Below are 20,938 nucleotides of genomic sequence, written 5' to 3'. Positions count from 1 at the left end.
CACCCTGAGTTGCCACCAGAAATTTTATCCCTCTGAGGCCTCATGGCCCCATGGTGCATGGCTCATCGGTACGATACAGAATGGAGGAATCATTTTGCTAAATCACTGGCTGTCTTGGCATAATGTAAACACAGTCTAACCTCAAGTCAACTTCAGAGGGAATTTTAAAACATAAAAATTTAATCCAAAGGCAATACGTACCACTGAGGATTCTTCTGATAATATCTGAAGATATGCAAATTTAGCGGCCAATTGTTTTGCTTCCTGTTTAGTAGAACCTGTACCAATACTATATTCTTTCTGTCCCATTTTGCATTTATAATGAAATCTAGGAGAAATCATAGAAGGTACTTATCCAAACATGAAAAATATAGCAAATCCAACTTACGATTCAAAAAAAAATAACATATTAACAGAGATCTTAAGATAACACCAATTTATTAGATAGATTTATAGTTCATATCTTGCATAATTTAAACCCTCAGTAACATGCCTGACCAATTTCTCTGAATACCCAGGATCAGCTGACATCTGAGCTTGCATTTTCCAGGCAATTTCTAATTTTTTGTTGCTTTGCTGAAAAATCTGGCACAAAGGCACTAAGTGGTGATTTTTTTTTTTTTAATTCCCCAAAGGTCAAAAGATATGGAGGTAGAAAAGAAAGAAAGAGATCCAGTGAATTTTTTCAGAGGTGCTCAAATGGGAAGGAAAAAGCCAGCAGAGAAAGTAGGCTTCCATAGGAGAAGATATGAGGTTACAGTGTAGGGGAAGAGGAAAGCATGGATTCTGCTCTAACTTCAACATTGTCTGCCATCTGCTCATGTGCACAAAAATTTGAGAAAATCCCCACAGTGCAGATTCCCTATACTAAAGTGCACACTCTCCTCCTATTAGATGTAAGGACATTTGTGGTTAGGCAAGGATACTTGGACAATTATATAAAAACTATTTTTAAGGGATAAAACAATGGACATGGCAATTTATATCACAGAGTTACTATCTATTACTGCAAAATGATTCCAGTATTTGAACTCCTTTTCCTTTATGTTTCTGTTAGAAGCCATCGAGAGAAACACATCCAAACAGGGTGAGTCTTCCCTGCTAGACCCTGAATTAAATAGCTGGGTTGAGTGACTGGATCATTTCTATAGCTCCTATTATTTTCAGACACTGCCCCCCTGCAAACAGATTTCTTCTTTCTTTTAGGTATCTAATGTTAGCATAATTTAAAGAAACCAAAAAAGTGAGCTACAGAAAATAAAATCGTCTCTTAATTATTGAGATTGACCCACAGATTCACTTTTGACTATTTCATTCCAATGAATACTATAACATTTTTCTCTTCCTGGTTTTGGCTCAAAAGCCATGACTGTAAATAGCTGAGTCAATTCATAGAACTGTATCCTAAAGTGATGATTTGAACTATTTGCCATGTAGATTTTTTTTTTCTTCTTTCTCTTTAACTGGTTGGTTGTAGTTGAAAAACAATCACCTCATACTCATTTGATTTCTGCTTTTTTTAGTTCCAATCCATTCTTTATCCTCCTTTCCACACATCTTAGCTCACTGGTGATGTTCTCAGTAACTTTGAAACTCTAGTTCATCTGTCTGATCAGATCCCTCAAATCCCGGTCTCCTCATAGTCTAGGGCTAAATCTCATTCCTTCTGATACATGGTATTTGCTCATTTAATCAAATTTGAAGGACAAATACCTGGACAAAGAGCTCCCTGATCTGACAAGGGTGAAGAGTGATTCTACACATGTGGCAGAGAGGTTTTCAGACAGTTACCACCATCATGTCCTCAATGATGAAAAGATTTCTGCATTCTTCGAGCAGTGGCACCCTGTACTCTCTTGGGTGTTCCACAGACTAAACCATCCAGCTACTTCTCTGAAATAAAGGATTACCCTAATTTGATCAATTATGGTAAATGGGTTCCATGGCTTCAGCAATTAAGCATTTTAATTACAAATTATAAATCCAATTACTTATCAATCACGTAAAACCTTGCATATAGAATGCTTAAAAGGACACATATTTGTGGAAAATTAGACATGAAAATAAACCAACTTTATTGCTTAGATACAATGAAACAGAAAGAAAAGCCAAATTATGTCTTACCCTTCTAGCCCATGCACCCCCGATGCACACTGTTCATAATTTACAGTTAGTCTTTTCTTCTGGGCAATTCTATTGATAAGGCCTATGTAATTCCCAATGGATAATCCTTCTGAAGAATTGGTTGTTGTCAATAATAAAGGACTAACTGCCTACAAAGAAAAAAATTCCTGTTTAATATAAATGACAACAAAGATTTAACCTTTTCAAAATCATTCTTCTAATAAAATTACTAAATGAGCAATTTGAAAGACAACTTGGATGTTATATATTTTCCTACTATATTACCTGGAGCAAAAGTGTGACTGTCTATCTCCCTCTACCAGAAAAAAATCTACAAAGATAGATTTTAACAATAGGAAAGAAGTCACTTTTTCTTGTTTGTCCTTGAAAAGTACTATAACACTTTCTAGCTTGTTATATCCTTTCTAATCTCAAAAAACAAGGCAAGAGATATTACGGTAAAGCTGTATACTAGATCACAACTTAATGAAAAAGATGAATATAATAGCATCATTTCTACTATTGTTATCTCTACCTTTTTTTCTTAGTCTGACAAAAATCTTGTCCAAAGTTTTGGTATTTTATTTTTTTAATTTTTTTGAGACAGGGTGTCACTTTGTCACCTAGGCTAGAGCACAGTGGTGCAACCTCAGCTCACTGCAGCCTTGACCTCCTGAGTTCAAACCATCTTCTTGTCTCAGCCTCACAAGTACCTGGAAATACAGGCACACACCATCATGCCCGGGTAATTTTTTTGAATTTTTTGTAGAGACAGGGTTTGGCCATATTGCCCAGGCTGTTCTCGAACTCCTAAGCTCAAGTTATCTGCCCGCCTCAGCCTTCCAAAATGCTAGGATTAGAGGTGTGAGCCACCACACCCGGCTGAGTTTTGCTATTTTATTAATCTTGTCAAAAAACTAGCTTTTGGTTTTATTGATCTTTACTTTTTTTTATTTTTTATTTCTTTTATAGTAATTTCAACCATTGTTATTTTCTTTCTTCTGCTTTTTGGGGGTAAAACATTCTGGTTTTTTTTTTCTAACTTCTTGACTCAATTTTCTACTTCATTAATAATTATAATTTGTAATTTTGCTTGATTTAAAAAAAAATTGGTTAGAAGGGTATCTTTAAGTAGATTTTTCAAGAAAGAATCTTGAAACCTAAATTTTCCCAAAATTTTCCAAATCTGAGAATGGCCCTCTGTTGTCTAAAATGTAAATTACTTCGTGTCTTATTTTATAAGCATTGCTACACTATCTCCTGGTTTATAATGTTGCTGTGCACAGCATGAAACTTTAAAAATTTTTACATTTTACATAGTTTTCTTCTTCTCTCTAGATGCTTATAAAATTATTTCCTCATCTCTGGAGCACAGTACCTTCATAAGAATCAATGTTGGGGCCGGGCACGGTGGCTCACGCCTGTAATCCCAGCACTTTGGGAGAACGAGGCGGGTGGATCACGAGGTCAGGAGTTAAACACCAGCCTGGCCAACATAGTGAAACCCTGTCTCTACTAAAAATGCCAAAAAATTAGCTGGCCGTGGTGGTGGGTGCCTGTAATCTTAGCTACTCAGGAGGCTGAGGCAGAGAATTGCTTGAACACAGGAGGCGGAGGTTGCAGTGAGCCGAGATTGTGCCACTGCACTCCAGCCTGGACAACAGAGCGAGACTGTCTCAAAAAAAAAAAAGAATCAATGTTGGTCTGGGTGGTTCTAAATTTTCCTGTATCTATTAAGTTGTTTTAATCTGCAGTCAAGTCTTTCTTTATTTCATAAACATTTTCTGCTGAAATCTCTTCAGATCATTTTCTTCTGTACTATTTACTCTGTTCTTATTTTCAGGGATACCAGTCACATGTATATTGGTTCTCCATTATCTGCTCTCTGTAAACACTTGGCTCTCTATATCCACGGGTTTCAAATCCCTGGATTCAACCAATCACGGATCAAAAATATTTGGAAAAAAAATGATGGTTGCATCTGTACTAAATATATTCAGATTTTTTTTCTTGTCACTATTCCCTAAACAATACAGCATAACAACTACTTATAGCTGGGTGTGGTGGCTCATGCCTGCAATCCTAGCACTTTGGGAGGCTGAGGTGGGCAGATTGCTTGAGCCCAGGAGTTCAAGACCAGCCTGGGCGACATAGTGAGATTCCATCTCCACAAAAAATACAAAAATTGGCCAGGTGTGGTGGCTCATGCCTGTAGTCCCAGCCAGTCGGGATGCTGAGGTGGGAGGATCACCTGAGCCTGGGGAGATTGAAGCTACAGTGAGCCTTGATCATGCCACTGCACTCCAGCCTGGGTGACAGAGTACGACCCTGTCTCAAAAAACAACAACAACAACAACAACAAAAACTATTTACATAACATTTACATTGTATTAGAGATATTATAAGTAACCTAGAGATGATCTAAAGGATAATCACGTACTACATAATGACATTTTGGTCAACAATGGACTGCATATATGACAGTGGTCCCATAAGATTATAATGGAGCTAAAAAATTACTGTCATCTAGTGAGGTCATAGCCACTGTAATGGCTAATTTTTCGTATTTTTAGTACAGACAGCGTTTCGCCATATTTCCCAGGCTAATCTCAAACTCCTGGGTTACAGCACAATGCATTACTCACACATCTGTGGTGACACTGCTGTAAACAAACCTACTGTTCTACAGTCTTGTAAAAAAGTCTAGCACATACAATTATGTACAGTACATAATACTGGATAATGATAAGTAACTGTTACTGGTTTATATATTTACTATACTTTTTTTATCATTATTTTAGAAGGTACTCCTTCTACTTAAAAAAAAAAAAAAAGTAAACTGTAAACAGCCTCAGGCAGGTCCTTCGGTAGGTAATTCAAAAGAAGGAATTGCTACAATAGCAGATGACAGCTCCATGTATGTTATTGCTCCTGAACACTTTCCAGAGGGACAAAATGTGGAGGTGGAAGACGGTAATGTAGACGATCCTGACGCTGTGTAGGCCTAGGCTGATGTGTGTGTTTGTGTTGTAATTTTTTTTTCTTTCTTTTTTTTTTTGAGACAGGGTCTTGCTCTATCGCCCAGGCTGGAGTGCAGTCAGAAGATCACAGCTCGCTGCGGCCCTGACCTCTCAGGCACATGATCCTCCTGCCTAGCCTCCTGAGTAGCTGGAACTACAGGCACATGCCACCAAGCCCAGCTAATGTTTTGTATTTTTAGTACAGACAGGGTTTCACCATGTTGCCTAGGCTAATCTCAAACTGCCAAATTCAAGTGATCCACCTACCTTGACCTACCAAAGTGCTGGGACTACAGGCATGAACCACCATGCCCAGCCTTTTTTTTGTTTTGTTTTGAGACAGGGTCTCGCTCTGTCACCCAGGCTGGTGTACAGTGGCACAATCATGGCTCCTCGACACCCCAGACATGAACCGCTGTGCCCAACCATGATTTAATTTTTTACAACAAAGTTTAAAAGTTAAAAAAAAAAATTTTAAATTTTAAAAATAGAAAAAAGCTTATAGAATAAACATGTAAAGAAACAAAATATTTTTGTACAGCCATACTATGTGTTTGTGGTTTTGTGGGGTTTTGTTTTTTTTTTTGAGACGGAGTTTCGCCTTGTCGCCCAGGCTGGAATGCAGTGGCACGATCTCGGCTCACTGCAACCTCCACCTCCTGAGTTCAAACAATTCTCCTGCCTCAGCCTCCCAAGTAGCCGGGATTACAGGCGCCCACCACCACGCTCGGCTAATTTTTGTATTTTCAGTAGAGACAGCGTTTCACCGTGTTGGCCAGGCTGGTCTTAAACTCCTGACCTCAGGTGATCTGCCTGCCTTGGCCTCCCAAAGTGCTGGGATTACAGGCATGAGCCACCGCGCCTGGCCGTGTTTGTGTTTTAAGCTAAGTGTTATTTGGAAAGACTGAAAATGTTAAAAATAAGAAGTTTATAAAGTAAAAGAGTTATAGTAAGCTAAGGTTAATTTATTATTGAAGAAAAAAATTTTAAATAAAATCAATGTCGCTTATGTATACAGTGTTTATAAAGTCTACAGTGGTACACGATAATGCCCTAGGCCTTCACATTCACTCATCACCCACTTGCTGACTCACTCAGGGCAACTTCCAGTCCTGTAAGCTCTATTTATGCATGGTATGTGCCCTATATGGGTGTACTTTTGCTTGCCTTTTTTTTTTTTTTCTGAGACAGGATCCCCAGGCTGGAGTGCAGTGGCACAACCTCGGCTCACTGCAACCTCCGTCTCCCGGGTTCAAGCAATTCTCCTGCCTCAGCCTCCCAAGTAGCTGGGATTACAGGTGTCCACCACCACACCCAGCTAATTTTTTGTATTTTTAGTAGAGACAGGGTTTCACCATGTTGGCCAGGCTGGTTTTCAACTCCTGACCTCAGGTGATCCACCCGCCTCAGCTTCCCAAAGTGCTAGGATTACAGGTGTGAGACACCAAGCCCAGCCTTTTGTCTTTTATACTGTATTTTTACTGTACTTTTTCTATGTTTAGATATGTTTAGATACATGAATACTAAACATTGTGTTACAATTAGCTACAGTATTCAGTACAATAATATGCTGTACAGGTTTGTATCTAGGAGCAATAGGCTATACTACACAGCCTAGGTGTGTGCTGGTTGTACCATTTAGGATTGTGTAAGTACCTCTATGATGTTTGCCCAATGAGGAAATTGCCCAAAAGTGCATTTCTCACAATGTATTCTCCTTGTTAAGCAATACATAACTGTATATGGGAAGATGTAAATAGGTTATATGCAAATATTATGCCATTTTATATAAAGGACTTGAGCATCAGTGAATTTTGGCATCTACAGGGAGTCCTGGTACCAATTCCCAGCAGACAGTGAGTGACCACTGTACATTATTCTCCCTACAATCACTTTAATCTCTTTTTCCTTTTTTACTGTACTTCCTCAATTAGGTGGAGGGGACTCCTCCCAGAACCTGTCAGCTCATTTCCCACTGAACACTTCTCACCTTTCCATATTTGTTCAACTTTAGAGTATTTAACTGCTGCTGACACTCTAAATAACTATTATCCAGCTTTGCCCATGGTGTCCTAGGTGTGGCTCTCACTCAGGGTTTCATAGAAATGAAGATGGGGTGAATGACTGAACCAAACTCTTGAATGTAAGGGAATGTGTGAATGGCTTTACTCTGTATGAAAGTATTTTCTCACAGAGAGGAATAGAAAATTTATTTGCAAGTTCCCATTTACTATGAAAAAATGGAAATCACTCACCTTCTTTTCCTTATTAAGTATCTCAACAGCTAATTTGGCTGCGGCATTTTTTGCTTCCTTCTTTGATCTACCTTCGGCTTCTGGAAATTCTCTTCCGTCTATTATAACTCGAAATGTAAACCTGATTACAAAGAGAATATTCATAAAATATTATACTACTCACGCACTATCTAAAAACAAGTGCTCTAGTCATCACTACCTCCTATGACTACCTTTGAGGGTTTGAATCTACATTCAATATAGAATTTAAGCAGTCACCTCAAACAGTAAAGCAGCATGTCTTGTTGAAGCATGGAAAGGTTTCTACCCTCTTTTCTCTCTGGAGTCATCTGTGGCTCCACCGTGGTTACCACTTTATGCCAAGAGCACTCTCAAAAAACAAAAGTGTTGACCTCAAAGTTGTGCCAGAGTTGCCATTCCCCCAGCTTACATTTATAAGGTCATAACTTTTTTTTTCTTTTTTTTTAAATTTTATTATTATTATACTTTAAGTTTTAGGTACCTGTGCACAACGTGCAGGTTAGTTACATATGTATACGTGTGCCATGTTGGTGTGCTGCACCCATTAACTCGTCATTTAGCATCAGGTATATCTCCTAATGCTATCCCTCCCCCCTCCCCCCACCCCACAACAGTCCCCAGTGTGTGATGTTCCCCTTCCTGCGTCCATGTGTTCTTATTGTTCAATTCCCACCTATGAGTGAGAACATGCGGTGTTTGGTTTTTTGTCCTTGTAATAGTTTGCTGAGAATGATGGTTTGCAGCTTCATCCATGTCCCTACAAAGGACATGAACTCATCATTTTTTTATGGCTGCCATATCATTTTTTAAAGCAACTTACCTCCTATCATGTGGAGGTCCTGAATTAGGCAGTTCTTGATATCTAAGTACTACTCCCTGCTTCTGACGGTATGTATTAAGTTCCTCCATGAAGAAACCTGGTGAAAGATCACCAGCCATTTCTTCTTCCCGTATCCTACAATGAAAGAGATATTTGAATGCGTGATGCTCACAGAACATATTTAATCTGAGTTTCCCAATGCAGTTTAGGAGACAGAGGGGTTGGGGAGACTCCCCTTTATAGGACTCATCTCAGTCCCACATAAATGCAGAGACTTTCTTTCAAAACTGTTCTTTCTTTCTCATTCACTGCACAATAAAGTTAATTTCTCCAAAATTTTCTACTTTAAAAACTCAGCTTGGCCAGGTGTGGTGGCTCATGCCGATAATCCCAGCCAAGGCGGGCGGATCACCTGAGCTCAGGAGTTCGAGACCAGCCTGGGCAACATGGCGAAACCCCATCTCAATCTCGAAATTGTTTTAAAAAATAAAAGAAAGAAAAAAAACTCAACTGGTCAGTGAAAGGGGGCCCTTCTCTTTAACTCTGCTCTGTGCTTCCACTGAGTATCAACTACATGTTTGCCCACCTGCTTAAAAAAGTAAAAAGGCTGCAGGATTATAAATGTTTTATGTTGAGAAGAAAAAGGTTTAGAGTATACATAATAAGTGAAGGCGAGTGGTAGCATGGGGACAGGCTGGGAAATGAACGGGCAGGCGAATGTGCCTGTGTGGACGTGGATCCTGCCCGAAGCCAGGCAGATGAGAGCTCAAGCTAAGGGTGATCAGCCCGTGACCTAGATCTCTAGACAAAATAAAACAAGGAAAATATGCTAGAATCAAGAATGATGGATCAATAGTTGGAGTCCGGCTTCATACAACAAATGAGTGCCATAAAACCTACTATACTTGTCATACAGGTTTTAAGACTTTGCAAGAATCGTCATCAAATGATATGCTTTTACTTCAACTTAGAACTGGAATGACACTTTCTAGGAACAATACAATTTGCTTTCATCATGAAAAAATTTATATTGACAGATTTGAGGATTTACAGAAGTCGTGTTGTGACCCATTTAACATACACAAAAAACTAGCCCCCAAAAATTTGCATGTAATTGACTTAGATGATGCCACTTTTCTGAGTGCAAAATTCAGAAGACAGCTTGTACCTGGTTGGAAGCTTTGTCCAAAATGCACACAGATAATCACGGAAGTGTGGATGTTGAGTCTGAAGACCGCCAGAGAAGGAAACCCGAGTCAGATGGAAGAACTGCTAAAGTTTCGAGGTCATTACAATTTACAAATCCAGGAAGGCAAACTGAATTTGCTCCAGAAACTGGTAAAAGAGAAAAAAGAAGGCTTAAAAAAAATGCAACTGCTGGTTCAGACAGACAAGTGATACCAGCGAAGACTAAGGTCTATGATAGCCAGGGTCTCCTGATTTTTAGTGGGATGGACCTCGATGCCTCGATGAAGACTGCTTAGGATGTTTCTATGCTTGTCCTGCCTGTGGTTCTACCAAGTGTGGAGCTGAATGCCACTGTGACCGCAAGTCACAAAGTATGAGCAAACTGAAATTGAAGGAGGAGAAATAATTCATTATAAACATGCTGGATAATCTGTGGTATCAAACTATGGGGCCTTTAAAGGTCTTTATTTCTAAAATTCTGTTACTCTAAAATACATTTTAAGCTTGATTGTCAAATGACAAAGATTTTAAAACCACCTCAATGTGCACGAATTTTTCATCTTGGGTGCTTTAAGATTCACTGTTTGATATAAATTCAGATAGCCTATTTCTCAGTAGTCAGCATTAAGCCTGTCTGGACCAATATAAACATGTAGGGTGCAGGCAGGTCCTCAATTTGCACGGTTCCCATGGGCACAAATTTCAGTGACCTAGATTTAGTACCAGTTTCCTTACCAGGAAGGAAAGGAAACTGGTAAGGAAACTGGTGTTGTTTAAACCTAGGTTAAAATTTTAGTTAGCACGGTATAACTCTGAGTAATTACAGGAAGTACAAACTTCTCTGCTAGTTCTTCAGTCTACAAATCACGATGTAAATAACAGATATGCTTCATGATCAGTGACCAGTCGTGTTACTTCTTTAAAATTCTTCCAGTGGTTGGTCCCTGTGCATCTGTTATTCAGTTCACTCACAGCAGAGCACGTAGTTACACTGTCTCTTTGCCCTCCACTTGACATTTTCTAGAAGTGAACAATTGAAAGAACTGCCCAACAAAGATGAAAGTCCAGCAAAGCAATGAAAAATGATAACACTGGAAGTGAAATTTGAATCAAACATAAATGGATTTGTAGAAGAAGTCACTGATCATGGGAATGTTGTTCTTGCTGCTGTGCATTCATAGGAGCTTAGTGAAGGCAAACTTATCAACACAAATAAGAAAAGTGATTGCAATAAAGATAAATATGTCCCAGAGGAAGTGACGGTAAAAAAAAAAAAAAACACTTAACACTAAAGAATATTTAATGTGAATACAGAAATACTTCACAACATTGAAAGCATAAGCAATAAAAGGCTGGAAGCTGACCCAAACTTAAAAAGAGTATGACAGTTTGCCATGAATAGAAAAGATGCTTACTCAGTATCATAAGTTACTTGGCAGAAAAAAAGGCAATCCCTATTCAAACTGCTTAGTCTTCACAATGAAATAAAACACTTTAATTCTATTTCTAATGTTTTAAATTACAGTGTACTAAATATTTTTAAACTTTGCTGCATTTTTTTCTACACTTATAACTGATCTTAAGAGTTTTTAATATTTTAGCAGGATTTTAAAGGTCATGGAACAATCATCATTTTCCCCATTGATTATTAAGATTGCTTTGCATGGCCATTTTTATGGTCCCACAGTACCATGCAAAATGAGGACCGCTTGTAGCCGGGAACAATGCGTGCTTCGGGGAAAACTGATTTACATAGAACTGACTAGTTGAGTGCTAAACTATTTTGGAAATAATCTACATATCTAAGTGCTGAAATATATTTCTCTTCTCCCCACGTATTCTTCAAATAAAAAAGTTTTAATACTTAAAAAAAAGTGAAGTGTATGAAATCATGAAGGATTTAACTGTATGGACATAGATTTCTCTATGAAATCCCAAAAATCTCCCCTCTGAATTTTGCAGAAATCAATTTTAGGACAATTTAACCACTGAGTAAATTAAGACCTCTGTTTATAAGTCTCACTGGACCAAGTCTATACAATGATTTAAATTATAAACAAAATTTAGAGGATATAAAATATAAATGTACAAGCCAAAACTATAAAACTCTTAGAAGAAAATATGGGGTAGATCTTCATGACTTTGGATTTGGTGATAAAATCTTAGATATGACAGCAAGAGCACAAGCAACAAAAGAAAACAGAGATAAACTGGGCTTCATCAAAATTAAAAACTTTTGTGTATCAAAGGACACTATGAAGAAAATAAAATGACAATCTACAGAATAGAATATTTACAAATCATACATCTGATGAGGGTCTAGTAACCAGATATATAAAGAATTCTTACAGCTCAACAACAAAAAGACAAACCACTCAATTAAAAAAATAGGCAAAGGGGCTTGAACAGACTTGTCTCCAACAAAAATATGTAAATGGCCAATAAGCACATGAAAAGATACTCAACATCATGAGTCATTAAAGAAATGGAATTCAAAACCACAGCTAAATACAATTTCACACCCACTAGTATGGCAATAATAATAATAATCAGGAAATAATAATAAAAAATCAGTGTTGGTGAGGACACGGAGAAACTGGACCCCTCAAATATTGCTGATAGGAATGTAAACCAATACGGTTGCTGGGGTTCCTCTAGAAGGTAAACTTTGAATTATCATAAAACCCAGCAATTCCATTCCTAGGTATTTCAAAGAATTGGAAAACAGGTTTTCAAACAAAGACTTAGACAGGAATGTACACAGCAGCACTGTTAACAAAAGCCAAAAGGTGGAAACAAACCAAGTGTCTATCAATGGATAAATGGTGAACAAAATGTGAAATATATCTACACAGCGGATTATTATTCAGTCACAAAAGAAATGAAGTACTGATACATGCTACAACATGGATAGGCCGGGCGCCATGGCTCATGCCTGTAATCCCAACACTTTGGGAGGCCGAGGCAGGTGGATCACGAGGTCAGGAGATCGAGACCACAGTGAAACCCCCGTCTCTACTAAAAATACAAAAAATTAGCCAGGCGCAGGGGCCTGTAGTCCCAGCTACTCGCGAGGCTGAGGCAGAAGAATGGCGTGAACCCGGGAGGCGGAGCTTGCAATGAGCTGAGATCACGCCACTGTACTCCAGCCTGGGCGACAAAGTGAAGACTCCATCTCAAAAAAAAAAAAAAAAAATTGATAAACCTCAAAAACATTATGCAAAATGAAAAATCCAGACATAAAATTTCACACATATTGTATGATTCCCATTTATATGAAACTTCCAGAATAGGTAAATCCATAAAGACAGAAATCAGATCCTGTAAACCTCTTAATTCTTCGTGGAAAGCTCTTTTGATCTTCTTTCTTCCAGGGCCACTCTTTCTGTTTTTTGTTTTTGAGACAGGGCCTTTTGTTTTGAGACAGGGCCTACTGCCCAGGCTGAAGTGCAGTAACATGATCTCAGCTCACTGCAACATCTGCCTCCCAGGTTCACACAATTTTCCTGCCGCAGCCTCTCAAGTAGCTGGGACTATGGGACTACAGGTGCCCACCACCACACCCGGCTAATTTTTGTATTTTTGAGGTTTCCCTGTGTTGGCCAGGCTGGTCTCCAACTCCTGAGCTCCAGTGATCCACCAGCCTCAGCCTCCCAAAGTGCTGGGATTACAGGTGTGGGCCACCACGCCTGGCCAGGCCACTCTTTTTAACACACCTTAATCTTTGTAAGCTCTAAATGCTGGCGTGGTCCAACAATCCTCTTCTCTTCACTCTATACTTTCTCCTTAAGGTGATTTCTTTCATGTCCATGATTTCAATGAGCATCTATATGCCATTACCTCTAAAGTTTACATAATCCTTATGAACCGCTCTGAGTTTCAGATCTCTCTATCCAAATTCTCCACTTGAATATCTTGAACGAACTTTAAACTCAAAATATCCTGTACTGCATTTATGATCTTCTGCCAAGCTGGTTTGAAGTTTCCTTTCACAGGAAATGACACCACCATCTATCCAAGTCTGAAAGCCATCAATCTGGGAGGCATCCTTAACATTTCCTCTCCCTGCCTTCTAATCTATAACTAAGTCCTGTCACCAAAATCTTTCTACTTCTCAAAGATGTCTACACTTACCATCCTAGTTCAAGCCACCACCACCTCATTCCTGGATTGCTGTGAGAATCTCAGAACCAGTTCCGACAGCTACTTCAATTCCTTCTCTACCCTGCAACCATTGTGATTTTTTTTCTCTGTTTTAAAATTGTGATAAAATACACATAACATGAAATGTATTCTTTTCCAATGTATTAATTCCCTGCCTTTAAGTACATTCACAATGTTGTATAGCCGCCACCACATCCACAACTCTTAATCTTTCCAAATAGAAAGTGTGCACCCATTAAACAGTAACTCCCCATTTCCCAGTCCTTTCAGTCTCTGCTAACCTCTTCTTATTTTTTTTTTTTTTTGAGACAGAGTCTTGCTCTGTTGCCTAGGCTGGAGTGCAGTGGTGTGATCACAGCTTACCGCAGCCTCGAACTCTGGGCTCAAGCGATCCTCCCACCTCAGCCTCCCGAGTAGCTGGGACCATAGGCGCGGGCACCATGCCTGGTTAATTTTTTATATTTTCTAATCTCTTTTCTGTCTCTATAAATTTGCCTGTTCTACGTACCTCATATAAGTGGAATCAAACATATTTGTCCTTTTGTGTCTGGTTATTTCACTTAGCGTAATGTCTTCAAGGTTCATCTATGTTGTAGTATATGTCAGAATTTCTTTCCTTTTTAAGGCTGAATAATATTCCATTGTGTATATATACCACATTTTGTTTATGCATTCATTTATGAATGGACACTGGTTATTTCAACCTTTTGGCCATCTTGAATCATGCTGCTGTGAACACTGGTATACATATATCTGTTTAAGTCCCTACTTCTGAATAGTTGTGGTATATACCTATAAGTGGAATTGAATCACATGATAATTCTGTTTAACTTTGTGATGAATCACCAAATTGTTTTCCACAGTGGTTACACCCATGTTACATTTCCACCGGCAATGCACGAGGGTTCTAATTTCTCCACATCCTCACCATCACTTGTTATTATCTGTTTTCTTTTTTAATACAGCCACATCATGATCTTTTTAAAACATCAATTCAGTGGCCAGGCGTGGTGGCTCACACTTGTAATCCCAGCACTTTGGGAGGCCAAGGCGGGTGGATCACCTGAGGTCGGGACTTCAAGACCAGCCTGACCAACATGGAGAAACCCCATCTCTACTAAAAATACAAAATTAGCCAGGGTGGTGGCACATGCCTGTAATCCCAGCTACTCGGGATGCTGAGGCAGGAGAATCGCTTGAACCTAGGAGGTGGAGGTTGCTGTGAGCTGAGATCGTGCCATTGCACTGTCTCCTTTACTGGTTCATCTTCAACTTCCTTTCTTCTATTTTTTTTTAACCTTTTCTATGGTTCTAACTTCCCCTTTTCTAGATATTCTAGCATCACTGGGCCCGGTCCTTAGACTTGCTCTTTTCTACTTGGACTCACTCCCCTGGTGATCACCTCCAGGTTTGTGGCTTTAAATTCCACAGACACAATGATGGTTCTCAAAAGCACACTTCCACCATGGACTCTCTCCTGAACTCCCAACTGCCTCTGTCCAACCTGCTCCCTCCTAAAATGCCCTTGACTCTACTCCTTCTGCGGTCTTGGCCTGGTCAATTTCTACTTCCTACAGATTTCAGCTCAAAATCCCACACACTCCTTCACAGGCTCTTCCACAGTGCTCATCCCCTTTATTAAAATGGCTTATTTAACTATTTTCCAAAATAGAGCATGAATTACTACAGGTAAGGGACCAGGCTCAATAATGAATGAGTGAGTACCAAAATATCTCCAGATGCCCCATCCAGGACTTGTCACCTGCTTTTCTCTACATTTATAGTGCAATATCTGCATTCTCTCTGTACCCACCAATATCCACTCATCTACCAGGATCAACACAATCTTCTTTGATGCTGGAGGGTCAGCTAGTATGGGCTTGCCACTCCAACTTGCCTAACCTTCATCACAGCCCTGACTGCTTTTTAAACTAATTAGTGAGCTCTTTGGGGAGCAGATTCTACATCTTATTCACTCACCTGGAAGAAACCTCCATCATAATCACTTAAAATATAATATTTGTCCGTCTTACTAATGCCCAGAAATTATTTTGGCTATGCCTCCACTTCCGTTCCAGCAGACTACAGCCTGGCCAACACGGTGAAACCCTGTCTCTACTAAAAATAAAAAAATTAGTTGGCTGTGGTGGTGGGCGCCTGTAGTCCCAGCTACTTGGGAGGCTGAGGCAGGAGAATCGCTTGAACCTGGGAGGCAGAGGTTGCAGTGAGCCCAGATCGCGCCACTGCATTCCAGCCTGGCGACAGAGAGAGAATCTGTCTCAAAAAAAAAATAAATAAATAAAGAAAAGAAAAGAAAGAAAATGTCACCCGGTGATAACTAGTATGTTGAAAACCGAAGTAGTGGAAGGGGGAACAGCAAGGGCAGAGTGGGCTTTCTTGTATAGGCAGGTTGTTTGAGGAAGGCTGCTCTGATAAGCTGGCATGGGAAGCAGTGCAGGATAAGGGAGGGATTTCCCCATGCAGTTATCTGGGGAAGAAGCTTTCCAGAAAGAAGAAACAGGCAGTGCAAAGGCCTAGAGGCTGGAGGATGCTTGGCTGTGCACCAGGAACAGCAAGGAAGCCAGTGTGGCCGGAGTAGTGGGTGCGAAGGGCCTTGCCTGTGAGCCTTAATAAATGTTTACAGGATTCTGATGACACAGGAAAGCTACGGGGAAGGTCGGAGCAGGGGAGAGTCTGGTTCTTACTTAAAGGAACATTCCAGTTGCTGAGGTGTGGAGAAGAGGTAGGCGGTAGAGGTTCGGGGGTGAGGAGACGGAGTGGGAACAGGAACTGCGGCCAGGCAATTGGGAAACTACTGCAAGTCTCCATGTAAGAGGTTTTTAGCCAAAGATTGTTCATCCAGTCTATGAGTATTACAGGCCTCCGTATTTTCCGTGTGTCAAGCCACTAGGCCTGCTCGTCTTCCACTAGACCCCGCCCCACAACTGCTGCCTGGGAAATATTTGTTACTTGCACTGATAAAAATTATTCGCGGGAAGGAAATGGCTTTCAGTCCCCACCCCGCTCCACGATCCTTTTCCTGGATTTACGGAGGGCCCCACACCCGGGCTGCGGGCCTGGGCCTGCTCTCCCAGTGCTGACCTAGCCGCGGCCAGGGGCTTCGGATCAGCGTCCGCGTCCTGAGCTGGGGACGCAGGATCGGCAAGTCCCGCCCCGGCTGGGCCTGCAGCCCCTCGCACGTGGCCCCCTGGCCCCGGATCCCCGCGCTCCCTCGGCTGCCCCCTGCCCTGCTCACCTGCGCCGCCGCCGCCGCCGCCGCCGCCGCCGGCCGGAGACCCGCGGCTTCGGGAGAGCTGGCTCTCAGTTTCGTTTTCCCCTTGGACTCCGCCTTCCCTGCAGCCGCCCGGCCCCCTCTCGCACAAGCCCTAGTGCTACGGGATTGGGGTAAATTGGCGCTGGATCCAGAGTGCGCGCGGGAGGCACCGGGGGGGCGGCACTGGCGGGCGGGCTTGGCACCCACGTGCAGCCCCTGCGCGGCCAAGACCCCGTACCCCCATCCCCCGCCCCCGGGGCTCCTGGGGCAGGTGGCGCTGGCCGCACTAGGTTCTGGAATCAAGGGTTCTACTTACTCTCAACACAAACATTTGGGGTGGGGTTGGGAAGATGGGTCTTACCAGCTCCATTCTACAACAGAGGAAACTGAGTAAATGAACTCACCCAGGGGTCCTGCCGCTGGTAAGTGCATTCCAGCCTGGCGACAGAGAGAGAATCTGTCACAAAAAAAAAGGAAAAAAAAAAGAAAAAAAAACTGTCACCAGGTAATAACTACTATGTTGAAAACCGAAGTAGTGGAAAGGGGAACAGCAAGGGCAGAGTGGGCTTTCTTGTATAGGCAGGTTGTTTGAGGAAGGCTGCTCTGATAAGCTGGCATGGGAAGCAGTGCAGGATAAGGGAGGGATTTCCCCATGCAGTTATCTGGGGAAGAAGCTTTCCAGGAAGAAGAAACAGGCAGTGCAAATGCCTAGAGGCTGGAGGATGCTTGGCTGTGCACCAGGAACAGCAAGGAAGCCAGCGTGGCCGGAGTAGGGGGTTCAGTTCAAGTCGGGGCCTATAAACACCAAAGCACTCTTTCCCTCTTGCCACACCGCGGCCCCCTCACCTTTACAAGCCTGGGGATGAGAGGCCTGGGGGAGTAATCTCCTTCACTCCGCTCCCACCCATCCATTCATTCATGAGCAGACACTTGCCAGCCGCTGTAAAAGCACCTGTGGGCCAGTCCTGCTGCTAAATAGAGCCACCTGCTCCCTACAGTACCCCAGGGAGCTTCCTACCATAGTCCAACACCAGTAGTCCTCGATTTATAGAAATTCTACTCACCTGATGGACTGTGACACACTCCCCGAGTCACACAGAGTTCCAGAGTCATTGGCACAGTGACTAATGAGTATTGAGGCACAGAGAATTTAGATTAACACAGGTAGTAAGCAGCGGAGTTAGAATTATAACCAGGAGTCTGTACTCTCAATATCTTAGCTGGGATAAGAGAGGAAGGTGGTCCCAAGACAGACCTCAAATATACATTAAATATTATGCCTAGGCTGGCACGGTGGCTCATGCCTGTAATCCCAGAAATTTGGGAGGCCGAGGCAGGCGGATCACCTGAGGTCAGGAGTTCAGGACCAGCCTGGCCAGCATGGCAAAACCCCGTCTCTACTAAAAAACACAAAAATTAGCTGGGCGTGGTGGCGGGCACCTGTAATCCCAGCTACTCCAGAGGCTGAGGCAGGGAGAATTGCTTGAACCTGGGAGGCAGACATTGTAGTGAGCTGAGATCATGCCACTACACTCCAGCCTGGGTGACAGAGTGGGACTCCAACTCAAAAAAAAAAAAAAAAAAAATTATGCCTAGGCAGGCATCCACTCCAGCCTCCCTTCTCCATCCCCCAACAACCCCGCATTGCAAGGTATCAACAACTAAAATCTACACTTTCCTTGTAGCTCAGGTCCTGGGCATATCTTAAGTCCCCTATATGTAAAGCACTGGCAGGAGGTTTAGAAGGCAGACATGAGGCAGAACCATCTTTTTGTGGCATTTCCAGGTGACAAGAAAACCCTGACAGTGCTGGGTGTCCATTTGTCAGCTTTGTGGGTGTGGGGTGGCTGTAGCAGCAGCAATGGCAGTAGCAAGGACAAGTTTTTCTGACTTTTTGAGACCCTGAAACTGCCCGAGAGAGCTTAAAGAATGAAAAATGGACAGGCTTAAGCATGATCAGAGGACACAAGCTTTTATGACTGCACCAGAAAACCCTCCTATCTCAGGTAGCCTCAGGGGTGATGTAAAAATCTGCCTTCTCTACTGGGGAAAGATTTGGAAGGAATGATATCAGAGGGTTGGTGATGAGGTCTAGGGGAATGATATGATATGGGTGAACCTCTTGTAATGGGCAGAGTGTGAGCATATTGGGCTCCCTGAGGAACCCAACTCCCTACCGTCTGGGCTCTCAGCTGCAAAGCTTGGTGCTGCAGGTACCAGAATTACAATATAATTGTTTTGAGACAGAGTCTCACTATGTCACCCAGGCTGGAGTGCAGTGGCACGACCTTGGCTCTCTACAACCTCTGCCTCCCGGGCTCAAGCAATTTCCCTGCCTCAGCCTTCCAAGTAGCTGGGATTACAGGCGTGTGTCACCACACCCAGCTAATTTTTTTTTTTTTTGAGACGGAGTTTCGCTCTGTCGCCCAGGCTGGAGTGCAGTGGCTCGATCTCGGCTCACTGCAAGCTCCGCCTCCCAGGTTCACGCCATTCTCCTGCCTCAGCCTCCCGCGTAGCTGGGACTACAGGCGCCTGCCACCACGCCCAGCTAATTTTTGTATTTTTAGTAGAGACAGGGTTTCACCGTCTTAGCCAGGATGGTCTCGATCGCCTGACCTTGTGATCCACCCGTCTCGGCCTCCCAAAGTGCTGGGATTAAAGGCGTGAGCCACCGCGCCCGGCCAACACCCAGCTAATTTTTGTATTTTTAGTAGAGAAGGGGTTTCACCATATTGGCCAGCCTGGTTTGGAACTCCTAACCTCAAGTGATTCCCCCGCCTCGGCCTTCCAAAGTACTGGGATTACAGGCGTGATCCACCGCGCCCAGCCTAGAATTACAACATAAATTTTCATTTGCAGCCTCATCAGGTCTCTTCTGTGAACACTGAGGGCATTGATTGTGAAAGAATGAAGCCCTGGGAATTTGGGTGGATTTGAATGAATCCAAGTGCCACTGCCCTCCTAAATTCTGCCGTGTCTCCACAGGCTTCCCACCATTGTCTGATAAGGCTAGTACAGCCTACATTGAAGAGCATGAAACAGTCACCCTGCAAGGAGGTGCTGATTCTCCAAATACCCTATCTCTACCTGTGCCTTCACTCCCAGAACTAGAATCAGATGCTAATGCGCCCCAAGAGGATATGGACAAGATCCGATGGAGGGGAGGTGCTTTACACAACAAAAGAGCAACAGAAAGCAAGAAATAGACATGGCAATGAGTCTAAAGATGACATGAAGAAAGTTGAGAGTTGAGGCTGAGCGTGGTGGCTCACGCTTGTAATCCCAGCACTTTGGGAGGCCGAGGTGGGCAGATCATGAGGTCAGGAGATCGAGACCATCCTGGCTAACATGGTGAAACCCCGTCTTTACTAAAAATACAAAAATTAGCTGGGCGTGGTGGCATGTGCCTGTAATCCCAGCTACTTGGGAGGCTGAGGCAGGAGAATCGCTTGAACCAGGGAGTCGGAGGTTGCAATGAGCCAAGATCATGCCACTGCACTCCAGCCTGGCAACAGAGCAAGAAAAAAGAAAAAAAAAAAAAAAGAAAGAAAAAAAGTTGTTGTATTGCCTCTAGCAGTGGGAACGCTAAGCCAGTTTGCCCAGTTGGTTTACTATAATACGAGCTTAGTGGCAGCTCACACTAAATGTAAATGTAATGCCAAGTAATGCAGACAAAGAAATCAAAAATACTTAGGGAGTCAGGAATATTGGAATAGATTCATCTTATGGAACCTAGTCACTTATCACTTACTTCCTAACCACAGACCCCAAGAAGATCCAAAGGCCCCTCCTTCAGTGGCTTGTACAGAGCCAGTGGCTGGCAATGCAGCTGATGTTCAGAGAGTTGGAAGGAATGATATCAGAGGGTTGACGATGAGGTCTAGGGAAACGATGTAAGTGAACCACTTCGAATGGGCAGAGTGTGCATATTGGACTCCCTTTTGAATGTTCACCAAAGGCAACCACTTCTAAAGAGGCTTTTGAGAAGCAGTTGAGCAAGAAGACTTCTGTTACCCTTTTCCCCAGCTATCCCTGTGCTTGTTTTAACAAATAAAGAGGCTGTGATAGCAGG

The 20,938-nt window shown here is 42.3% G+C and overlaps 1 protein-coding gene, 1 long non-coding RNA gene and 1 pseudogene across 2 annotated transcripts in view; 2 read left to right on the top strand and 1 right to left on the bottom strand.

The window, feature by feature from the left end:
• Window positions 1–16,986, bottom strand: part of EIF2AK2 (eukaryotic translation initiation factor 2 alpha kinase 2) — a 60,433-nt gene extending 43,447 nt beyond the window's left edge. Inside the window, exons 1-6 of the mRNA XM_054473327.2 lie at window positions 16,849–16,986; window positions 9,409–9,575; window positions 8,241–8,375; window positions 7,400–7,520; window positions 2,125–2,273; window positions 202–328 (exon numbers count right to left, since the gene is read on the bottom strand). Of these exons, the coding sequence (XP_054329302.1) occupies window positions 202–328; window positions 2,125–2,273; window positions 7,400–7,520; window positions 8,241–8,359 (516 nt within the window). The 5' untranslated portion in view covers window positions 8,360–8,375; window positions 9,409–9,575; window positions 16,849–16,986. The remainder of the gene's footprint in view (window positions 1–201; window positions 329–2,124; window positions 2,274–7,399; window positions 7,521–8,240; window positions 8,376–9,408; window positions 9,576–16,848) is intronic.
• On the top strand, window positions 8,924–9,857 carry LOC129030030 (ARL14 effector protein-like; annotated as a pseudogene).
• A 74-nt stretch (window positions 16,987–17,060) lies between the features above and the next one.
• On the top strand, window positions 17,061–20,938 carry LOC134737810 (uncharacterized). Its single transcript, XR_010123124.1, has 2 exons — window positions 17,061–17,288; window positions 19,852–20,938. It is a non-coding gene; the product is annotated as an uncharacterized LOC134737810 (long non-coding RNA).

This window comes from Pongo pygmaeus, chromosome 12 (assembly GCF_028885625.2).
Source record: "Pongo pygmaeus isolate AG05252 chromosome 12, NHGRI_mPonPyg2-v2.0_pri, whole genome shotgun sequence".
Taxonomy (NCBI): domain Eukaryota; kingdom Metazoa; phylum Chordata; class Mammalia; order Primates; family Hominidae; genus Pongo; species Pongo pygmaeus.
Note: the sequence above shows the minus strand (reverse complement) of the source record. Positions and strands in the feature narration are given on the sequence as shown.